This window comes from Mastigoproctus giganteus, chromosome 7, assembly GCF_048544385.1.
Source record: "Mastigoproctus giganteus isolate SK-2022 chromosome 7, ASM4854438v1, whole genome shotgun sequence".
Classification (NCBI taxonomy): domain Eukaryota; kingdom Metazoa; phylum Arthropoda; class Arachnida; order Uropygi; family Thelyphonidae; genus Mastigoproctus; species Mastigoproctus giganteus.
The window spans coordinates 71,100,690-71,124,818 of NC_143581.1; the positions used below are offsets into that span (position 1 = coordinate 71,100,690).

A 24,129-nucleotide genomic window follows, 5' to 3' on the forward strand; every position below is an offset into this window, starting at 1 on the left:
TCCTCCACCTCTTTCACTCTTCTATCTTTACAAGCAGCTCTATTTTAACAGTAGGCTGCCGAATTGTCGGGAGAGGGACCATTTGCTGCAGCCAGCTTGGTCCATATCCCTTTTAGCCTAAACTAAGTAAATCACTGCCTCCCAGTCCCTAGCTTTACCACCTAAGCTGCACATGGACCTTATTGTTTACTAGCTGGCAAAGTGGTATAGGGTAGCACCACTGTTTTAGGAATTTCTGGTCTCCCAATTGAAGTAATTCCAACACCGGAAACCTTCTAATTGCAGCATGCATGGATTGGATAGCGTATTTATATACCTCTATATATATTCCTTCTATTTTCCTTTTCCTGATTTTCCATGCTTGGTATTTTCCCTCATTTATTACAAACATCAGGTTGTCTGTAACTCTGGAGACAGGTCCCGGAAACTGCAGAAATAGCACCTGATCCCTTGTTAGTCTCAGTACATTCATAATCTTAAGAACCTTCTTCTAAACGGTCCTTGAGGTTGTCACAGACATTCTCTCAGATATGCCAGACAAGCTGTACTTGCTACCTGGGAGTCTAAAACGCTGATGGAACTGATATTCGGGTGACACTCAAGTCAAGTGGACCCAATTTTGGCGAAGCCCGGATGGTCTGTGACAGCCAAATCCTCTGCTTGCCCCTTCACGATGGTGGAACTGTTAGTAATCCTGGGTATAACCTCCATGCACAAGTATATGGTAGGTGACCACCCAGGTGTGAACCAACGTAAACAGGGGTCGAGGTGTGGTGCCGAAACAACATGGAGGAACGCTGCCCCTCTATGTTTCCAGGAAGTACTAGGTGGTAGATGACTCTCATCAACTGGTGAAATACCACCACTTTGCTTATTGGAGGCTTGAAGTGGTGGAACCCATGTTTAGTCTCTAGAGCTAAGTTCCGATCAACCCTGCCCTATCTCTTCCATTATGCAGTATGATTGATGACTTTTGAGGTCATGGCAAGATCCAATATTCCTTACATTTCGAGGGTACAGCTCTAAAACGGTGTTCGCAGGCCGGCCGCTAGTTAGCACACCGGACCGAACCTATTGGTAACTCTCTAGGAGGCTTCCGGATCAGCTAGTGTATAATATTGCTACCTCTGCTCTGCCAGATAGTGACTGGAGGGAGTCCGAGTAGTGTGTATGCAGGGAGCATTGTAGAGGCCATGTTATGTCAAGGATCTGGGTATATTCTTACCACGTGTACGCCATACACAAAAATTTCATTACTTCATACAGCATGTCCCACCCACTTTTTCTTATTATTGAATACACCATGAATTGTCAAACTAATAGAGTAAGCTTATCTGCGAAAAGATCTAAACCTCCCAAGCACTTCCTAATTCATTTCACAAATATACGTGGTCTCAATTCTAATCTTAACGATGTCCATTTCCACTTGCAGTCTGCCAAACCCCATGTACTTTTTCTGACAGAATCTCAGTTATCAGTTGATTCAACTAGTGTTCATCTCAGATGCCCAAATTATTCGCTGTATGATTCCTTTCGCCTCAAAGGTGGTACTTGTGCATATGTCCGTTCTGATATTCCCTGTCAGAGACTTGGTAATTTAGAATCTCCTCTCTTTGATCTTCTCTGGCTTAAAATCTCTCTACCTCATTGTGTCAAATTCATCTGTTGTTTCTACCGTTCTCACAAATCCACTAATCACTTGGAGCTCTTTGACTTCCTCTCTTTTGCAACTTGACTTTCTCCAGTCCAACTTTCCTAACAGTGAGGTAATTTTTCTTGGTGATTTTAATGTTCACAACTCCAGCTGGCTTCCATTTTCTAGTCACACCGACCCAGCAGGTCGGGATGCTGAGGCTTTTGCAATTACTAATGACCTTGCACAGATTGTTCATTTACCTACAAGAATACCGGACAATCCTAATCATACAGCCAATACGCTTGATCTTTTTCTCACACACAACCCTTCTAAGTACACAGTTGAAGTGAGAGGTCCTTTAGGCACTGCAGATCACAACTTGGTGATTGTCTCTTCTCCAATGGAACCTTTATCTCATGGCTATTCCCAACCTCGTGTTGTTTGGCATTACAAGAATGCAAAATGGGATGACCTGCGAGACTTCTTTTCTTCTTTTCCTTGGTCGGATTACTGTTTCAAAACTCCTGATGTCAACGTTTGCTCAGATTGTGTCAGTGAAATTATTCTTGCAGGAATGGAATCCTTTATCCCCCACACCACTTTATAATCTCGTCCTTTATCTAAACCTTGGTTTTTCCAATAAATGTGCTAAGGCTGTTCAAGAGAAGAATGTTGCATATCGTAATTGGTTTGTTTCTAATTCTTGAGTTTCATTTTCTGCCTACACCGAAGCTCGCAACAATTGTAAAGCAGTTATTAATCAGTCCAAACTAGAGTTTGAACAGGCTAAGAGTAGAAAACTTGCTTCTTGCCCTAATGGTAGCTGAGCATTCTGGTCTCTTGCCAAAGCTATTGGCCGCAACTTTTGCCCATCTCTGCTCCCACCTCTGTCCAAACCAGATGGTTCTGTTGTCACTTCAGCCAAGGAGAAAGCTGACCTGCTAGCATTCCATTTTTCTTCCAGCTCATGAATTAATGATCTTGGTAAAACACCTCCCACCATTCCCAACACGCTCCATTCAATGCCTCCTGTGGTCTTCTGTCAAAAGGATATCAGAAGGATTTTGATGAATCTTGATGCTAAGAAAGCTCCAGGTCCTGATGGTATTTCTCCACTTGTTCTCAAAACCTGTGCTCCTGAACTTACTCTTATTCTTTGCCGCCTTTTTTCACTTTCTTATTCCAAAGGTGTTTTTCATTCTGCTTGGAAATTTGTTCATATCCAGCCAGTTCCTAAAAAGGGTGACAAATCCCTCCCATCCAATTATCGTCCCATTGCAATTACTTCTACTCTTTCTAAAGTAATGGAGAAATCAATTAACCTCCAACTCTTAAACTACCTAGAAACCTTCCATCTGATCAACGATTGCCAGTATGGATTCCATCAGTGTCGATCCACTGGTGATATTCTGGCTTACGTTAACCATTTATGGACTAATTCAATGGAAAGGTTTGGTGAAACACAAGTAGTTGCTCTTGACATCTCAAATGCTTTTGATCGTGTTTGGCATAAAGGTCTTCTAAACAAGCTTCCATCTTATGGTTTGCCAACTGTTTTTAGTAATTGGTTATCCAGTTTTCTCTCTGATTGCTCACTGAGGGTGATGGTAGATGGCTCTCTGTCTTCTAACTTCTCCACTAATGCCGGTGTCCCCCAAGGTTCAGTTCTTTCCCTCACTCTTTTCCTCTTGTATATTAATGACCTTCTTCCATTGACTGGAAATCCTATCCTTAGTTTTGCCGATGATAGCACATTGCATTCCACTTCCCATTTTGAGAAACCTTGTCTTGCTCAATCAGCTTCAACTTTTCGAAAATCTGCTACCAATTCCTTAAAGCCGATCTTCAGGTAATTCTCCAGTGGGGCAAAGACAACTAAGTTGATTTCAACCATTCTAAAACTCAGTCTTGTCTTATATCTAAAAAAAAGGATTCTTCTGCTCCTATGCTTATCTTTAGTGACACTCCGATTTCTAGGCAAAATGATATATCTCTTTTGGGGATTACCCTGACTTCTAATCTCTCTCTCTCTCTCTTGGCACAAACACATTACAAATATTGCTTCCTCTGCATCTAAAAAACTTGGTTTTCTCTTTTGCTCTCGGCGTTACTTTTCTTCCAAACAGCTTCTCACTCTGTATAAATCGCAAATCCGCCCTGCCATGGAATATTGTTCCCACATCTGGGGTGGTGCCCCCAAAACCTCTCTCAGGCTTCTTGATTCCATTCAGAAGAGGGCAGTTAGGTTAATTAATGATTTATCTCTAACAGAGTCTCTCCACTCGCTTTCTCATAGACGTACTGTTTGTGCTGCATGCCTCTTCTACAGATACTTCCATGGGCACTGTTCTTCTGAATTGGCCTCTACAATTCCCGCTCCCTCTTTCAAAACAGTCCGAACACGTGCCGCCACCAGCCAACATCATTTACTGTCCAACTTCAAGCCCACAGAACCAACTTTTCATCTTCCTCATTTATTCATTCAATTGCCGTTTTCTGGAAGAACCTTCCTTCATACGTATTTCCTGAAAATTACAATCTACAGAAGTTCAAGTCCAATGTCAACAAATGTCTTCTTTCGTCTTCTCAACCTCTAACTCAAGCATGGCACTAAGTAGTATAGGTTCTAATACCTCTTGTGTTTGGGGTTCACATAAAAAAAAAAAAATGTATTTTATAACTGTACAGGAAAAGAATGCATGGTCTACTGTTTCCCGTGCTTTACAATATTGACACTCAATATTTGAGAATCCCCGGAACTTAGCCTTGTTCACTTCTATCGGCAAGTGCCTGTGAATTACCATCCAAACTAAGTCACTTCTTAACCCATACCCTATATGTTTATGAAGATTTTTAAACATCTGGGTTTTATCTAGGCTGTGCCATGCTTGGGCATTTGGTACTGGTTGTGTGTATAAGTCAAACAATCTCCAGAATTATCAAGATTATCAAGATAACAGATTATCAAATACCTCCAGAAACTATCGGCTGAAGGCCGATAGTTTCTGGAGATATTTGATAATCTGCTTGTAGAAGAGTGGTATTATTTCTGCTGTAGGGCCTGTATATTCCACTCCCAGCAACTTTGTGAACCTTCCCATGTGGTATTTTATTAGGGTGGAAGCTACATGCGTGCTTCATAAAGCCGTTCGGACACGCTTCATTACATATGCCCACCGTAGCCACTTTAATTGTGGTATTTCATAGCCATCATGGGCCTTTCTGCAATGCAGTCTTTGCTGCATCACCTCTTGTTGCCTGTTATTCCAGAAGAACTTAAATAGTCTCCTATGTAGCCTTTTCTGTGTGATATATTTGAAAGTAATGACCATCACTATATTCATCACTATTGGGATGAGGATCATCCATATGATTATTGCTCTTCTAGAAAACGACAATAGGCCTAGGTTCCACTGGCCAATTATTTCCTCCCAGGAACTCAATAGTTGTCGGGTTGTTATTTTTGGTCATCCTACAAAGGGTACTCCTAAGATGGTGATAGGCTCCACTGAGAAGGAGAGGCCTATTGGTAGTTGTAGTGGAGCATTCTTTCCCCATTGTTGGCATTTTGTTTTGTGTTTGTTAAGACATAAACCACTAGGCAGGCTAAAGTAGCTGAACAGGTCCAGCGCATTCGGCAAAGAACTGCAATCAGACGGTTAAAATGACATCATCTGCATGGGCTATATATTTGCAGTCGGGATTTGATCCAGGGAGATGAACTCCTTTGATATTACTAGAGTTGTCTAATTGCTTAAGTGCAGGCTCCAATGGCATTGCAAAGAGAGCAGGGCTTAGTGGGCAACCCTGTCTCACCCCCCTCTCCAATTTTATTTTGTCCGAACTATATCTGTTGATTACTAGAGTGGTGCTTGCTCCTTTGTATAAGCTGATGATGGCTGCACTAAGCTGTGAACCCACCTGTGCAGTAGACAGCAGATTTTGAAGATAATTATGAGAGAGTTTATCAAAAGCTTTCTCTAGGTCCAGCACCGCTAGAACTATTCTGTAACCTTTCCACTGACAGTATGAGTGAAGGTCTCTTAAGAAAACCAGATTTGCTCCCATAGCTCTGCCTGGCACCTCATATGTCTGATTTGCCCCTATAATGGATCCCAGGTATCTTTTGAGATGATTGTTCAATATTTTGGCATATAGTTTATAGTCTGAATTGAGTAGTGGGATTGGCCTCCAGTCTCCCACCTCTTTGCCCATTCTCCCATGCTTCCTTAGAAATACTGTCTGGGCCTCCAGAAAGCTTTCCGGGACTTGACCGGCCATAAAGAAGACAGACAAGATTGCAGCCAAAACTGGCCCAATCTTCTCCCAGCCTTTCTTGTAAAACTCTGTTGTTAGTCCATCTGGACCTGGCACTTTGTCTGCTTTCATTTCTCCCAAGGCTGCGGTGATTTCTTTCAAAGAGATTGGCTGGTTGTGTTCCTGCCGATGAGCTGCAGAGAACCGTGACATCTCCCAACTTGTTGGCAGCTCTGACCCTTGAAATGCTGCATACATCTGTTTGTATGTTTCATTAAAGTACTCCATGATATCTTTGGTAGTAATGTATTGACGCAATCCCACTTGAATCTGTTGTATAGGGCTGCTGCTCGTTTGTGTCCTATTGTACTGATCAGAAATGAACCCTGCCATTTTGTCAACAAGCCTGTACCGCAGTCGCATTTGGAGTGCTCTATTCTCTGCCTGTGTTTCCAGATGTGATTGTATTTCTTTTTGCACCTGTTGCACCCCGATTTCATCATGACAATAACCTAGCAATCGCCTTACTTCATATAGATGTCTTAGCTCTTTTTTCCCTTCCACCCCTCTTTCCTTTGCTGATTTTTGGAATGCTGTTTTTACTGCCTGCTTAAGGTTTGCCCACTCTTTCCATGTCCAATGTTCAAGCTGCATCAACTCATGTATTAGACCCTCAATGTTATGCCAATCGTCCTGTAAGTGAGCCGAATTTAGGCGCCAGATACCTCTGCAACAATCTATTGTTGTGCCTAGCGGGAGGTTCATTATTAACAGTTTGTGATCTGTGACAGGGTGTGTCTCTGAAATATTAACATGCCTAACTCTGGTTGCTTTGTTTGCCATATTTCTTGGTGCATATATGCAATCTATTCTTGTACCTACTGTACCCTTACTCCACGTTGCACCATGTGCTGTGGGATTATGCCAGCGCCATACATCTATTAGGTCATATTTTAGGCAAATGTCATTCAGCTCCAGAGCACCCCTTGTCCCCCTTGTTGGATCCCCCGTGCCAATCTTGTCCTTGACTGGATCTAGGACACAGTTCCAGTCACCCCCAAGGATACTCCAGCATGTGCCCATCATGAATGGACGCAAGTTATTGATTAACCATATCCGTTCTAGAGCATCATTTGGTGCGTACACATTATCAACCGTATTGTATGTGAATCTAGTTTCCAGTCTACACAGACAACCCTGCCCTCTACATCTCTTTGAAGATTACTAAATCTGCCTAAAATGGGTGGTAGGATTATAATGCCGACCCCCCTGGCATTCCTTGTGCCAAAGCTCCAGAAGCTTAAGCATTTAAATCTATTTTGAAATTTTTGTACTTGTATTTGAAATTTGAAATTTTGTACGTTAATAATGTCATTCTCCAAATATGATGCTGTGTGCATCCTTGGGAGAAGCCCTGAACATTTAAGGTGCCAATAGTTATCATGTGTATCGATAGTGGGTCCACCAAGGGGTTTCACCTATTTTGTTTGGGATATACTAAGGCCATATAGGGTCTTGCCAAGCTCTTGTTCTTGCCCCGCGATCCATTTGATTCAGGAGTTGCTTAATTGCTGTGTGATTCCTAAAAGGGTTTGTCCTACCAAATTCCCAAAAAAAAATATCCCTCTACATAAATTGTATTCTCTCTATTCTTTTTCCTTCTCCGGTTTGTTCTAATATTATTCTGGATTTCCCCAGATTTTGCTCCCATTCTGTTAGCTTTTCCCCAGCTTTTCCTGTCCTAGTGGTACCTATTTTATTAAATGCTGTACACCCGTTAGCTTTTCCCTTCCTTCCCCTAATGGCCCTTCTACTTCAGAATCCTCTGAACTCGACTCGTCCAGAACTTCTGCGATGATGTTATCTGTGGTTTGCTTCTTCCTTTTTTCTCTTCCTCTCACATGTTCTTGCTCTCCATTTTCTCCCCTCTTCTGCCCTCTTGCTGTTTTCATTAGTGTAGGGGTGACTTGTTTTATATCTGTAACCCCATTCTCCTCCTCTATTTCCGTTATTACTTTCGCTGGTTCTATCGATGGACTTTTTTTTCCCCTCCTCCCTGTGGCTTTAAAATAATCATGTTTTCCCCTTTCGAGCTTATTTCACTACCCTTTTCCTCCTCTCCTCTGATAGCGTCTGCATACTACCTCACTGAGCAGCTGCCTGCTTTGTGGTTTGTTTCCCCAGATTTGCTGCATGGTTTTGAGCAGTCGCTGCTGATGTGCCCAACTTCTCTACAGTTAAAGCATCGCCCACTCGTACAATTCGCTCCTAGATGGTCCGAGCTGCCGCATTTCAAACATTTTCTCCCCCCCCCCCAGTTCAAAACTAGCCGGTTTTCCATAACATATATGATATTGGGCACTGGCTTCCTCATTTCTATCTGCACCGTAACTTTGCCCGTGTATAACTCTGGGGAACCCTCACATGCATGCATCTCTATTCGCGTAACTTTTCCATATGCGTCTAATGCACTTTTCAAATATGTGTTTGGCATCTCAATTGGATAACGTTCTATGGTTATGTATTTTCTAATGCAGCCTACCAAATGGGTGTGTACCATTTGGTTTTCAAAAGGAAAACCTCTCAATAATATGTCCCTGGTCGCGCAGTCCTTGCACACTACTTGATATTTCCTTACGGGCAGCAGAGTAAACCCCCTGTAATCTCGATAGGTTCACACATTTCGCTAATCCCTCTATTACCTGCCGCGGTTCATACTCCGTGTCCAGAGTGAACTCCAGGGTTCTTTCACATATGTAGAAACTCGTCTTTAACACAAAAAAAAAAAAAAAAACCAGCCAACACAGAGTGCCCACAGGCACTTAATCCCACCCTGAGAACTTTATCAGAGTCAGTAAAAAGAAAAACCTTAATATCAGAACTTACGGTCTTCCCTCTTTTCAAAGTAGTATCTGCCGAAATAGCTCTGTTTGAAAGTCTGTTGGCCCTTCTTCAGTGGGTGGGTAGGTGCCGTCTGGGTGGTGGTACCTATCTGAGAATAAATAACATTAGTCTTCTCCTTAGGTGAAGCGTTACTTATTCGTAGTGCAATATCATGGCAACTCATTGTGAAGGTATTCACAATATGAGATATAACTTAAAACGATACCGCTTTATAAATATTCTGTTTATTCAGAAATGGCTGTGTATTAATGATGCTCTTAATATATACATAGTCTAAATTTGCTCGCAGCTTGAGGCTTTAGCCCTAAATTCATTTTAGTCTAAATACATCATACACCATCAGGCATCTCTCATATTGTGGAGTTATACAGTAATATCCAGACTTACGCGAACTCAGAGTTACGCGGTTCTTGATTTTATCATTTGGCAACACTGCCGCCCACTATCTTCAAGGTCATTTTTCATATGCTATCGATATATGGTGCGACGGCAGAGAGTGAGAGCGAAAGATGAACAAAATTCAACTTTGCTGCCGCATGAGCTGCACACATATACAAGAATTTGTATTCCAACTGTCATATTTATATGTGTGCGTTTGAATTCGTGCTCAACTTTTGTTGGAAATTACATCGTGAGATGTAAATAGTGAGATATCTGTTAAAGACTTTTGGAAACAATTCAATGTGTTTTAGATGCCGTAAGATTCATTGAAGAACCTTGGGATGAAATTCACAAAAAAATATTGAATGGTGTCTGGAAGAAATTTTGTCCATTTTTTTTCAAAAACGAGACTAAAACAATGCCAGAAACTGATCATTGATCATGTCGCTCATGTGATAGAAGAAGTTGTTAATCTTGCCAGGCAATTAGATTTGGAAGTCAATGGTGATGATGTCAACGAGCTGTTGTATTCACATAGTCAGTAGCTGACAATGAATGAGCTCATAGAGATGCGTGATCAAAACGTCACTGAAGTATCCGACACTTCAGACCCAGTTCCACCAGAAAAGCACATGATAATTGCAAGCTTGACAGGTCTCAGCTCAATTGAAAAGGGCTTAAAAATTTTAGAAAACAGACTCCAGTGAAGAACACGTTATAGCTACAAAGGAAGGAATAAAAAAATTATTAGCTTGCTACGAAGAAATTCTGCTTGAAAAAAAGAAGGTGCTGTGTCATCAGACGAATTTGTTAGATTTTATGAAGACATCGACATCGAAATAACTTTTTTACATAACTCATTTGTTTTTAATACACATTTTGTATTAATGTGTATAAAGAACTGCAATTTTATTAAATATTTTTCTTCTAAACTAGTGTTTTTGTTAGTCCTTGGACCCAATTAAACAAAATTTGTATGTATTTATATGCAAAGTTGTACCCCGACTTTACACAAATTCAATTTAAGTGAGATTTTCATCGGACCCACCTATCGCGTAATAACTTCGGGATATTACTGTACTTCATAACTGTTGCATCACTTGGGTACCTACTCACTGAAGAAGGGCCAAATAGCCCTGAAATGATGCCATCTGGGTGGTGGTACCTATCTGAGAATAAGTAACATTAGTCTTCTCCTTAGGTGAATCGTTACTTATTTGCAGTGCAATATCATGGCAATTCGTTGTGAAGGTATTCACAATATGAGCCTTGAATGGCTCAAACCATTCAAAAGTCTTGAATGGTTTGAGCATGCTAAATGCTGATGGGATTCTGCCTCTTGCTCAGAATAATCACCTGAGAGGGCATAAATTCAAATTGAGGAAAGACAGATGTAGGATAGATGTGTGGAAATTTGCCTTTAGCCAGCGGGTAGTTGGTTGGTGCAACAGACTTCCATCCCTTGTTGTGGAAGTTGATAGCCCAAATAAATTTAAGACTCAGCTGGACAGGTATTTCGAACGAATGGAGGGGTGAAGTGGAAGTTTTTTTTTTTTTTTTTGGCTGATGCTGCATAAGCTTGTTTTCTTGCATTATATGCCTCTACTAATGCTAATGCTAATGCTAATGAGATATAACTTAAAACGGTGCCGCTTTATAAATATTCTGTTTATTCAGAAATGGCTGTGTATTAATGATGCTATTGCACTTAATATATACATAGTCTAAATTTGCTCGTAGCTTGAGGCTTTAGCCCTAAATGCATCCTAGACCAGTGATTTCATTATTTTCCCCAGAACAAACAGGTCAAACAAGTTAAACTAATAGGTCTATAGTTACCCGTGTCACCTTTTGAACCCGCTTTGTGCATTGATGATACATTTGCACACCTCCAGTCCATGAGGATCTCCCTAGACCAAGGAAGCTCTGCTCTCATAATTATGACGAAGGGTTTGCTTACTTCCTTTTCTGCCTCCTTTAATATAACTGGATAGATCTCAACCACCCCAGATGCCTTTTTTTATGTTTAACTTCAACAATTTCTCCTCCACTTTGCTCTCAGTTATTACAAAATCACTTAGCTTCCTGTTAGAGTTTGATAAACCTCTGGCACTCCCCTCATTGAATAACTTCTCATGTGTGAATGTAGATGCAAAATACTCATTCAGTTTATCAGCTACCTGATCATGATCATCAATAGTCAACCTATCTATGTTAAGTCCAATCTGATTCATCCTTTTCCTTCTAGAGTTTACATAAGTAAAGAACTCTTTGCTGTTTTTCTTTGCACCCTTTGCCAAAGATTTCTTGTAATCTACCTTTGCCTGCCAAACCTCCTTTGTGACGTGATTACAGACTAGTTTATATCTGCCATAGGCTTCTGTGTCACCTGATACTTTATATGCATTCCATACATTTTTCTTCTCTGTCAAAAGTCTCATTAGTTCATCTGACATCTATTTAGGCCTAAACCTTGAACAATATTTCTTAGCTGGAATGAAAAGCATTTAAATTTTCCCATTTAGATTTCAACGTTGGTAACATCATTAGTTGATCCCATTGTACAGAATTTAAAAACTCTGAGACTTCTATAGTCCCCTTTATGAAAGCAAAAGCCCTTCCCTCTAGCCTTGATAATAGTTACATTCGTAAGTAATTCCCACATCAGTACATTGTGAATACTGTCACCCAGCGGTTCCATTATCTGCAAATTCTTAATGCATGAATAATCACTGCTGATAATCAGAACAAGGGTATTACTCCCTCTGGTTGTCTCTCGAACATGTTGCTGCTGAAAAAAACAGTCATCCAATAAATCCACAAAAGGCTTGCTAGTGTGCAAGTGACCAATCAACAAGTTCCAGTCAATATCTGGAAAGTTAAAATTCCCCATTATAAGACATTCTGATTGACTGGACCACTCTTATTTCTCTGCAGAAATGCTCATTATACTCATCAGATTCATTAGGCCTATAATGACTACTCCCATTATACTCACCTACTCTCATTTTTCCTTTCCCAGTGCTTATGTCACACCAAACAGACTCAACATTGCATTGTCCACGAACATCAATTAGATGCAATTCCTTAGATTTTGTGTGTTTCTTAACTAACAGCATAATCCCTCCTCCTTTCTTGTCCTGTCTATCCTTTCTGTACACATTGTATTCCCAAAATTCCAGTTCTGCACTGCTTATGTCTGTGTGACACCATGTCTGATATCCCAACAATATCTGCCTTTGATGTCTTGACTAGCACCTAAAGCTCATCAAATTTATTAACTATATTCCTAGCACTGGTGTACATGCAAGTATACATGCACCTGTTTCTACTCTTAGTTACCCTAACACAGCCCATGTATTTATTTGTTCTACTATGACTCCCAGCAGTCCTGGAAATCTCCATTGCCTTGGTTTACAGGCTGCTGCTCATTCTAATAGAAGTAGTGCAAGAATCACTTTTGCCTATGCCTGTGGGCACTGTTAACCTTTAATCTGTGTATCTCCCCCAGCTAGCAGTTTTCTGAACCACCTAACACTGCTTCAATAGCATCAGCAAATATTCTTGCACCATTTCAATTTAAGTGTACCCCATCCCTGTAGAAGCAGTCTCTCCTGTCAATAAGCACAGACCAGGCTGAAAAAAATTCTACCCCTTGAGCCTTTCACAATCTCTCCAGGGCCGAATTGATCTACAAGGCTCTCATCATATACTCCCTCCTATCATGTCTGGCAGAATTGCAGACACTTTCACATTCAAACCTAACTCGCGACTGTTTTTCCACATTAACCTATACTTGTTGAGTAAATCTGCAGATCTCTTACTCTTAATCTTCTTAGTTCCAACATGTACAACAATATCACTTCTTGTGCCCTTAAAAGATGATATCTGCTCTACAACATCATAAAATTTTACCCCTGGCAGACATACCCTGGTCCTGTTCCACCTATCCTTCTTGCATAGTATATTCCTTGTCTTCCTAACAATAGAGTTACCATTTTCATTAATTTTCATCTCAAAGAAATATGGAAATGTATTGCATCAACAAAATAATATAATTTTGTTTCAAGATAATTATCTGTGTAAGTCAGAAAAATGTGAGCAGACTTTGCAAGATAATAATGATAACAATATAAATGGGATAGAATAGCATTAGTAGTGGCATATGATACAAGAAAACATCAGTGGCATTGATGAATGGTAAGGCAATCCAAAGAAATGAATAGTAGTGATAAGTTAGAATGAAATAATTATATTCATTATGGGAACTCCTGAATACTTAATTGAAACAAATTGTTAAATTCAATTAATAATACTATAAATCCTTTGCCCATTGATAATTGTGTTTTTGAGGCCGGGCTCACATCTGGTGAGTATGGGCTTGGAAAACCCAGGGTCCTGAGCTGGATATCATCATTCTTCTCTTTCTTGATAATGCCTTTCTACTTCTCTCTCTCTCTCATACACACAGGGGGTAACTCGGGAATTTTTTTTTTTTTTTTTTTTTTTTGCCTGCTGCAGCATAAGCCTCATGCTTCCTTGTACCATGTGGCTGATGCATCTTGCATTCAGTATTGCATACTGAATGCAAGATATCAGTATGCTTTTGAGTACTATCACTGATGATTCAGTTTATTGATGCACAAAGCAAGTAAATTGGATTTATAGCATTATTATTGCATATGTATAATTTTGTTTCAGTTAATTGTTTAGGAGCATCCATGAGGCATTTAAGTATTTCATTTTAATATATAACACTACTATTTCATTTGATTATCATTACTATTCTATCTTATTTAGGCTGATATAATTTATCTCCCAGCAAAATTATATTATGTTATTAAAATTCACTGTACATATCTGGGACTTGCAACTCAGTGCATTGATCTTGTATTGTGGAGGCACTCCACAAGTTGACTTGGTATTGTTCTACTCTAAATAAAAAACAGTCTCTAATAGTTAAGTATACCGTTTTTTATTTAAAGTGTATGCCACAACCCCAAAGTACGATTTGATCCTGACTTGTGTTTCCTCAGTTGGTAATTAGGCACTGTAAACACTTGAACAACCCAGTGATGAGATATATCCACAATATGTGAGATGCAAGATGGTGCAGTAAATGAAGTTATCATATTTGTCAAGGATAAAAACTTCAAGCTGTGAAAGAAAGTCACTGTACATGTCAGGCATAGCTTCTTTATGTACATAATTTAAGCAAACTAGGTTGCTACTTAGTACGTTGATCCATTATTGTGGAGGCACTTCACCACAAGTTGCTTGTTATTGCACCATTATAAATAAAAAGCATTGTGCAAATTCTAAATAAATAGCAGTATAATTCTCCATTGAAGAAGTGCTTTTTATTTATGAGCAGTAATGCAATATCAAGGCAACTTGTGGAAAAGTGCCTTCAGAATATGAGATAAATGCAATAACTAACAAAGTAGCTAAGTAGTTTGCTCAAAGCTATGTACAGAAAGAGGCCATGCCCGACATTTACTTTTTATAGCTCTCATAGCTTGAGGCTTCTACCCCTTAGATTTATCCATTATACTTGTATTATTTTATTAATTAATAACCATGTATTATGTAATTCTGTTACAGAAATTAGAGATAGCTTGCAGATTTTTTATATGTTATATCATATATATATATTCTACCCCCACAGGGGAGATATGAGTAGCTGGCTTCATCCAGAACTGGAGAAACTTACACATGCTTTAGGAAACCAGAGTATTATATTAAAGTTTATTGATGAAGCTGTTATGGTCTCAAGATGCGTACTTACAACTCTTCAGGGTAAATTTATCATTTTTATTAATATTAACTCAATGTAATAATAGATATGTATATTATGTTAGAATATATATAGTAGACTCTCGATTTTCCGGGACAGATGATAAAAAACAAATCCTGGATAATCGATTTCCCGGTTAATCCAAAAATACAAACGTCCTCGACATAAGTAACGTTCCAGGACTTCTTACTTCTTTGAGTTTTACGTAACTCGAGAATGACTAATAACGTATTGCTACTATATTATTATCGACAAATTTGAATTCCGCACGATACTTGTTAATGTTTGGCCATTTTGATACATCCTTATTATAACGATTCCTTAAAGATCTAACAGATGCACCATTTTCAAACTTTTGAATAATTTCAAGTTTATATTTAACTGAAAACGCAAATCTTTTGCGTTTACCCATCATTTTTGCGATTTCTAAGCAAAAAAAAAAAAAAAAAAAATTGCTATAAAAAAAATTCGAACATTCCTGACATAAATAATGAAACAAAATTTGACCTTTTACGCTGCAACAGAACATAACAAATCGACACGACGCAATAAAACAAACTAAACATTTGGTCTCTTTTTTTTTTCTTTCTTTTTTTTGAGTGGCGGGTGTGAAGACAGCCGGGATTGCAAAATAATAGGTACACTAATCTCCCCCTGATGACTTATAATGCTGCTTGTTGTTTATTTATGACATGCAAAATATCTGTTTATACTTATTCTAGTTATTACTTGAATTTTTTTATTTCTGTTTTTTTTTTTTTTTTTTTTTTTAATTTGGAGTCTTGAAGTGTCCCAGTTAATCCGCTTCCCAGTTAATTGAGAGTCTGCTGTATATATATTCTTAAATTATATTTATCAATTAATGGTACATAAATTCCTCATTAAATAAGGCATGTAAGGTATATACATTATATTGCCAAAAGTAACTCGATACCTATTTCTAAAAATCTTTTATTAATACAATATTTAATAACATTTCAACTTACATTTGCCCTTAATTATACACATTCTCATCGGTCAATTCTGAACTAAATTTTGATAACAGGAGGGTGATATTTTTATCCATTCCTAATTCATCACAGTGGTCAATTCAGCTACTGCTTGCAAGTGTATTGGTCTGGTTCTAAGCAGGGCCTAACTTGATTATATGCAGGCCCTAGGCAAAAGTATTTTTGGGGCCCCCTGTAAAAATATTTATTATGAAATGACATTTAATTTTTTTTTTGGATTAATAATGATAAATGGATAGGTTTTGGTGCTGTTTTGTGAATTCATGGTGCCAATAGAGCATTCAGAAAGTCATCTTGTCAATAATTCTTTCTTGAAACTGCTTTTTAAATTACTGATATTATACTATTCTGCTCTAAGATGAGGTGGCTGTTTGTTCAAATTAGTTGAAATAACTAATATTCTACAAAACAAAATCAAAATTAAGACACAAATAAAATATAAAATTTCACTACAGAAAATGGCAAAAACGAAAATATACCATCTATGTAAAACAGAGGTTCCCAACTCGTAATTCCCCACCCCATTGGGAGTCACAGGAGAAGTTCGAGGGGTTGCAAGGAAGTGAGAAATAAGACCTAGACATGATACTTTTATCATATCACTCGACATCGTAGTTGCTAAAATGTTGACAATTACATTGTCAACACTCCTTCGAGACCCCACTGTAGCTCCTACAGTGCCACTCATTACAATTTTGGCTGTGTCCATTGTGATTTATGGGCTCTAGGCACATTCCTAGTTTGCCTAGGCCTGAGATAGGCCTCGATTCTAAGTCAGTGGCATTAAGGTCATGGCTCTGAGCAAGCCAATGAAATTTTTGCATATGCATGGCTTCAAACCAGATCACTAGAGACTGTTCAACATGACACGATATATTGTCATGTTGAAAGAAGGCAGTCACTCCTTGTATTACTGTCTAGAATATCAATGTTGTTCCGCATTGATATTCATTGTACCAGGATCAAAGACCAATGGTCTAAACTGAAACCAGAAGAAACAGCTCAATATGGTGACAGTATATAACACCATTCACTAGGATTCTTTGCCCAGTATTCCAGGAACCAATTATGATGAGTTATGTACCAGACAAGTTGATTCTATGCATTTTGCGGGCTGCAGCTCTTCCATAAATTTCAGTTCTAAGCAGCTCCCTAAATATCAGCCTTGTATTAATATCAGTTTCTGTGACTCTCCTGAACTCCTGGATTGAGAGTATTTGATGAGAGCTGTTGGAATCTATACACTCTTCTGAGTGTCCTCTGGTCTCTTTTTGTCAATCTCTGTGGTCTAATTGAACTTTTCATATTTCTTAAATTCCAGGGTACTGTATATTTTTGGTAATGTAATGTATTTGTGGATGCTGAAAAAATGCTGTGATTTAGGTCAGAATGTATATGTCTCCAGTTCTGCTGAGGTATGATTTGATTGAGGAACTATATGCTGAAAGTTTTGTGGCCTAACTCAAGATGTAATTGGACTCTGCAAGACTCTTGGAAGGGGGTATTTTTCATCATGGCTGAAACTTTTAGGTAGAAGGAACATGTTTTGTAAAGACAGAATACATTTGAACAGCAATAGCACAAGGGTCTTTGCCAGTGTTACTGAGAAGACTTTTAAGGATTCAAGGAAACTGCTAGTTAGTGGAGAAGGCAGGTGCAATATGGTATATGTTTTTCTGATGATATGGGTCAAAGTAATACTTTCATACAACTCTTTGAGGTATATACAAGTATGTCTGTTTGTTTGTTATTTGGTTTTTAGGAGCATTAGCAACTAAGGCCATATTGCTCCGGGATATGCAGTGGTCATTCCTTGACCTTTCCGCATCCTCCGTATTTGGTGGTGATGGGCTCGAACCCCGGTCTAATCAAGAAGCGTGTGCTACGCACTGCTGCTCCTTCCCACCTGGCTACGGAGGCGCCACAAGTATGTCATTTGTTATGTAATGCCTCAGAAGAGGAAACAGGCTTATGATTCTGGAAAAATGTACCAGTAGCAGTGGTATTTTAAACGAGCAGGAAGTTAAAAACAGGAAATAAATTCCTGCAGAAATTACTGCAGTAAGTAACTACATTGGAATGTGTTAGAATCACAACAAACATAAAAAGGCAGATCCTCACATGTTTGTTCATTAATGCTAGGAGCATTGGAGGTACTGGTTAAGTCAAGAAATGATGTCATTCTGATATACCAGATGCAGAATAGAATGTGGTAAACATGTGTATAGGAAGTATAGAGTTGATGGAAGGAGAGGACAGGAGGAGGAGTAATGCATCTAATAGCAAAACACATAGATTCAATATAGGCATATCTAGTGAATAACTATATTGAATCAGTATGGTGTGACATAAGCACTGGGAAAACAAAGATGAGAGTAGAAGTGTGTTATAGAACAGATGATTGTATGATTCATCCCCTCCCCCCTTGTTTCTTTGGCAGGTGCAGAATAAGTCCACTTTCTTGCATCATTTTGCCATTAAAATACTAATACTAATAATGTGGCAAGAGATTATGACTAAGACTCGATATTCTGGATAAAATGTATCCAAATGTGTTTTTATTTTCTGAAATGAGTTTTTTTTGCATTTATTTCAAGACAGTTGAAGAAAGTAGCTGGTAAATTATCAATTGTATTTTGTCAGTTGGGGGAACCTAAAAGCAGTTTCTTCTATTCCTGTAAGTGCTGTATTTGCACTTCTATTTGTTTTTTTTTTCTCCTCATTATTTATTTTTTTTAAATTTAATGTTACTGAAGCAGTTCCCTACAAAATTGCTTCAGTAATTTCATTGTTCCTAGTTTCTTGTTTTTCCAAATTTCTGTTTAGGTCTCCTTTATGAATCAAGGAAACATTATTGCTTTTCCAGTTTTCCAAGGGGATCATCCTAGAGACTAATTGTAATCACATAAATATTACAAATGGTGTGAAACTCACTTGCCACCTTTTTTTGTGTAATATAAATAGATATATATTGTGCAATCCCCCCCCCTCTCTCTCTCTCTCTCTCTCTCAGTCTCGGTAGCTTTTTTAATAGATGCTTCTCTATTATACAGCATCAGATCATTATATTGCTTATTTTATTTTATGGCAAGATACGTCCCTTCACTATTTCTTCCTAGTTCAAACTTTTATATAAAAGCCATTACAAAGTACCTAGACGTCAACTGGGTACTTCAACTGGATTAAATATGATTCCACCTCATTAATCTTGTAAGTATGATTCCTCCAATTTAATCTTGTAAGGGCCTATCTGATTTACCTTTATTTTATTATATTTGTATATGAGCAGAACTCTGTTCCCATTCTTAATTCTCCTTTACAGTGATTTCTAATAGTTAGCTTTCACTTGTTTCATCCCATAAGTTAATTTGTTACTTATATCTTTGTAATTTTCACATGAATCATTATCTCATAATAATCTGTTTCATTTGAGGTCATGCCTGCTGTCAATTTCTCTGTTTTCATATCCTTTCATGTCCACGTGGATCTTTGATTAATATAGATCAAAAATAATGTCACCCACACCTAAATAATCCTATTTGCTTGTCTGATCAAGCTGCTTAAAGAAATCTTTATTAAACTATTCTTGTGCTTTACACAGATTGTCAAGTTCATATGTACTGTAGTGTCTGGGAACATAATATTAGTGGTAAATGATGTAAGAAAGCAAACCTATATACAGCATCAGCCAAAAAAAAACAGTACCACTTCCAATATCACCTGTCAATCCCCTCTAACAGTTTGTCTAGTTTTATCTTGAATTTATTCAAACTACCCATTTTCACAACACCAGATGGAAGTTTGGTCCAATCTTTGGTCCCACCTGCACTCTGGCAGAAGGAAAATTTTCGCATGTCTATTCTGAAACCTTTGTGATTGAATTTGAATTTATGCCTCCTCATGTTTGTAGGAGAAAGGATACCATCAGCACTAAGCTTACTCAATCCATTCAAAACACTTTAATCAGAATTTTTTTATGGTGCCTAGTTTTAGATGCAGCAATTTGCAAAATCAAAGACTTTCCTGGCAAGAGCACCATTTGTTCACCTTGCTGATCTTGTTGCTCTTCTCTACACCAATTCCAACAGCTCCTTATCCTTTCTAAAATGAGGCCTCTAGACTAGTGTGCTGTTTGTTGTTGTTTGTTATTTGGTTTTTAAGAGTATTAGCAACTAAGGCCATATTGCTCAGGGATATGCGGTGGTCATTCCCTGACCTTTCTGCAGCCTCCGTATTTGGTAGTGAGGGGTTTGAACCCTGGTCTAATCAAGAAGCGCGTGCTACGCACTAGCTGCTCCTTCCCACCTGGCTACGGAGGCACAGACTAGTATGCAGTATTCAAGATGTGGCTTATTGCCTTGTGCAATGGGATAATCATCCCTCTAGAAAAATTCCTGTATATCATTGACAAAACACCCATGAACTGTCTAACATCTCATCTGCACTGCTCAGAGAACTTTTTATATGACTGCACAATTATCTCTGGTCTTTTTCATTCTCTACTATCCTGAGTGTTGCACCACAGAGTTGATATGTTATCCTGGGATTACTGCTATCTGTATGAATTACCTTGCATAATTCATAATTTCACAATGTTGAACTTTAATTGTGACTTCTCAGCCCATCTGCCAAATTTTTAAAGATCTTGTTGCAATAGCATACTCTAATTACTGTCATTAACCACTCTGCAAAACTTTGTGTGATCTGCAAACTTAGATATTACGGTTGATATGCATTTATCAGTATCATTATTAAATTTGGAAAACAACAATTTGCCTAGCACTGACAACTCCACTAAAAACAGTGGTCCAAGAAGAGCAGTACCAATTGGTAACCACTCTTTCTTCTTCTTTCACTCAGCTATCTCCCTTTATCCATAGCAGTAGCTTGCCTCTAATGCCACAATGTCCAAATTTATATAGCAGTCTGTTATGTGGAATGGTGTCAAAAGCTTTAATGAAATGTAAGTACTGTATATGACATCAATATTATTCTTTGAATATAGTTCCTTTGTTACAGCATCATATTATTCAATCAAATTGGTCAGACAAGATGGCTCCTTAACAAATCCATGCTGTAACTACATTATGACTGCATTCCTATTTAGATGGTCCTGCATTACTTCTGTAACCAGTCGCTACCTTGAACAGGAGTCAAGCTAACAGGTCTGAAATTACTTATGTGACCCTTTGATCCCCCATTTGTGAATTGGGTATACATTTAGCATTAGCATTAGCATAGTAGAGGCATTTGATGCAAGAAAGGAAGCTTATGCAGCATCAGCCAAAAAAAAAAAATAATAAATAATAATAATAATAATAAATAAATAAATAAAAATAACCACTTCACTTCACCCCTCTGTTCGTTCAAAATACCTGTCCAACTGAGCCTTAAACTTATTTAGGCTATCAACTTCCACGACAAGGGATGGAAGTCTATTCCACCAACAACCACCCGCTGGCTAAAGGCAAATTTCCTCACGTCTATCCTACATCTGTCTTTTCTCAATTTGAATTTATGCCCTCTCAGGTGATTATTCTGAGCAAGAGGAAGAATCCCATCAGCATTGAGCATGCTCAAACCATTCAAGGCTTTATACACCTCTATCAGATCACCTCGCTGGTGCCTAGTAACCAGACACTGTAATTTGCAAAACTTAAGCCTTTCTTCGTAAGAGCACACCTTTGTTCCATTCACTAATCTTGTTGCCCTTCTCTGTACTCGTTCCAGCATCTCTACATCCTTCTTGAAATGAGGCCTCCAGACCTGTATACAGTACTCTAGGTGTGGCCTGACCATTGCCTTATACAAGGGAATAATCACCTCCTTATCCCTGCTAGAAAAATTCCTATATATCATCGACAGTACACCATGAGCTACTCTTGCAGCCCATCTGCACTGCTCAGAAAACTTCATATCTGCCTGCACAACCACCCCCAGGTCCCTTTCATTCTCTACCACTGTCAGTGTAGTACCACAGAGTTGATACGTTGCTCTGGGGTTGCTGTTTCCCATATGTAGTACTTTACATTTGTCAATGTTAAACTTCATTTGCCACCTCGAAGCCCATCTACTCAACCTTTCCAGATCCTGTTGCAGTAGCATAGTGTCAGTAGTGTCCTTGACAACCCTGCCAACCTTCGTATCGTCTGCAAACTTGGACATTAAGCTGGATATACCATCATCAATATCATTTATAAATACAGAAAACAATAATGGACCCAATACTGAACCCTGAGGGACTCCACTAATAACATTAGTCCACGATGTGCAGTGTCCATTGATTACCACTCTCTGTCTTCTCCCCCTCAAACATCCCTTTATCCATAGCAGCAATTTGCCTCCAATGCCACACTGCTCCAATTTGTGCAGCAGTCTTCCATGTGCAACAGTATCAAAAGCCTTTCTAAGATCCAAGTATATAATATCAAAGTTATTCCCTGCATCCAGTTCTTTTGTGACTGCATCATAGTATCCAATCAAATTGGTCAGGCAAGACTTCCCCTTAACAAAACCATGCTGTGTCTGAGCTATAACTGAAGTCTTGTCTAGATGATCCTGCAGTGCTTCTTTAACCAGTGCCTCCATTAATTTTCCAGGAACAGAAGTTAAACTAACAGGTCTATAATTACTTGTGTCACCCTTTGATCCTCCTTTGTGAATTGGGGTCACATTTGCACATCTCCAGTTCATGGGTTCTTCCCCTGAGTCCAAGGAAGCTCTTATAATTATGGCTAAGGGTTTGCTTACTTCCTTTGCTGCCTCTTTTTATATAACTGGATAGATCCCATCCACCCCCAGGTGCCTTTCTTGTATTTATCTTCAACAATTTCTCCTCCACTTTACTCTCAGTTATTACAAGATTCTCTAGCTTACTGCCAGAGTTGAATACATCTCTGGCATTCCCCTCGCTGAATAACTCCTCATGTGTGAATGTCGATGCAAAATATTCATTCAGAGTGTTAGCTACCTGAGCAGGATCATCAACAGTTGACCCAGTTGACCCATTGACCCATCAAGTGGACCAATCTGATTCATTGCCTTCCTTCTAGAGTTTACATAAGTAAAGGGTGCTGTTTTTCTTTGCATCCCTTGCCAAAGGTTTCTCGTAATCTGATTTCGCCTGCCTAACCTCCTTTGTAACTTGGCGAAAGATCAACTGGTATCTAATCATAGGCTTCTGTGTCACGTGTTAATTTGTATGTATCCCATGCATTTTTCTTCTCTGCCATATGTCTCATTAGTTCATCTGACATCCACTTAGGCCTAAACCTTGAACAATATTTCTTAGTTGGTATGTAAAGCCTAGTAGCTTCCAAGATAAGTTCTTTGAATGCTTCCCATTTTGAATTGGCTGTTGGCAACATCATCAGTTGGTCCCACTGTATAGAATTTAAATACTGTCTCAGTCCATCGTAGTTGCCTTTATGAAAGCAATAACCCTTCCCTTTATCCCTAATGGTAGTTACCTCTTTGAGTAAATCCCACTTCAGCACACTGTCATCACTGTCACCTGGTGGTTCATTTACCTGCAGATTCTTAATGCATGAACCATCACTACTGATAATCAAATCAAGAGTATTACTCCCTCTAGTTGCCTCCCGAACATGTTGATGTAGAAAACAATCATCCAATAAATCCACAAAAGCCTTGCTAGTGTGTGAGTGACCAGCCCCCAAATTCCAGTCAGTATCTGGGATATTAAAATCCCCCATTATAAGACTCTCTGATTTACTGGCCCACTCTATTTCCCGTACAGTTCCTTATTATTCTCATCGGAGTCATTAGGCCTATAGCACACTCCTACTCTCAATTTTGATCTCCCAATGCTTATGTCACACCAAACTGACTCGACACTGCACTGTCCAGCCATGTCGACTGGCTTCACTTCCTTGGATTTTATGTATTTCTTAACTAATAGCATAACCCCTCCTCCCTTCCTATCCTGTCTATTCTTTCTGTAGACATTGTACTCCCCAAATTCCAGTTCTGAATTCCTTATATCTGTGTGACACCACGTCTCTGAAATCTCCACAATATCTGCCTTTGATGTTTTGAGCAATACCTCAAATTCATCAAATTTATTTACTAAACTCCTAGCTTGGTGTTCATGCAAGTATACATGCACTTGTTCTTTTTCTTAG

General features: G+C 38.8%; 1 protein-coding gene across 5 annotated transcripts in view; it reads left to right on the forward strand.

The window, feature by feature from the left end:
• The window catches only part of LOC150082988 (uncharacterized), a 1,785,507-nt gene that overhangs the window by 538,034 nt on the left and 1,223,344 nt on the right, over window positions 1-24,129 (forward strand). For all 5 annotated transcript variants that reach the window (XM_090377722.1, XM_090377724.1, XM_090377725.1 and 2 more), the window contains one exon: window positions 14,847-14,977. In XM_090377722.1, the coding sequence (XP_090233848.1) occupies window positions 14,847-14,977 (131 nt within the window). The remainder of the gene's footprint in view (window positions 1-14,846; window positions 14,978-24,129) is intronic.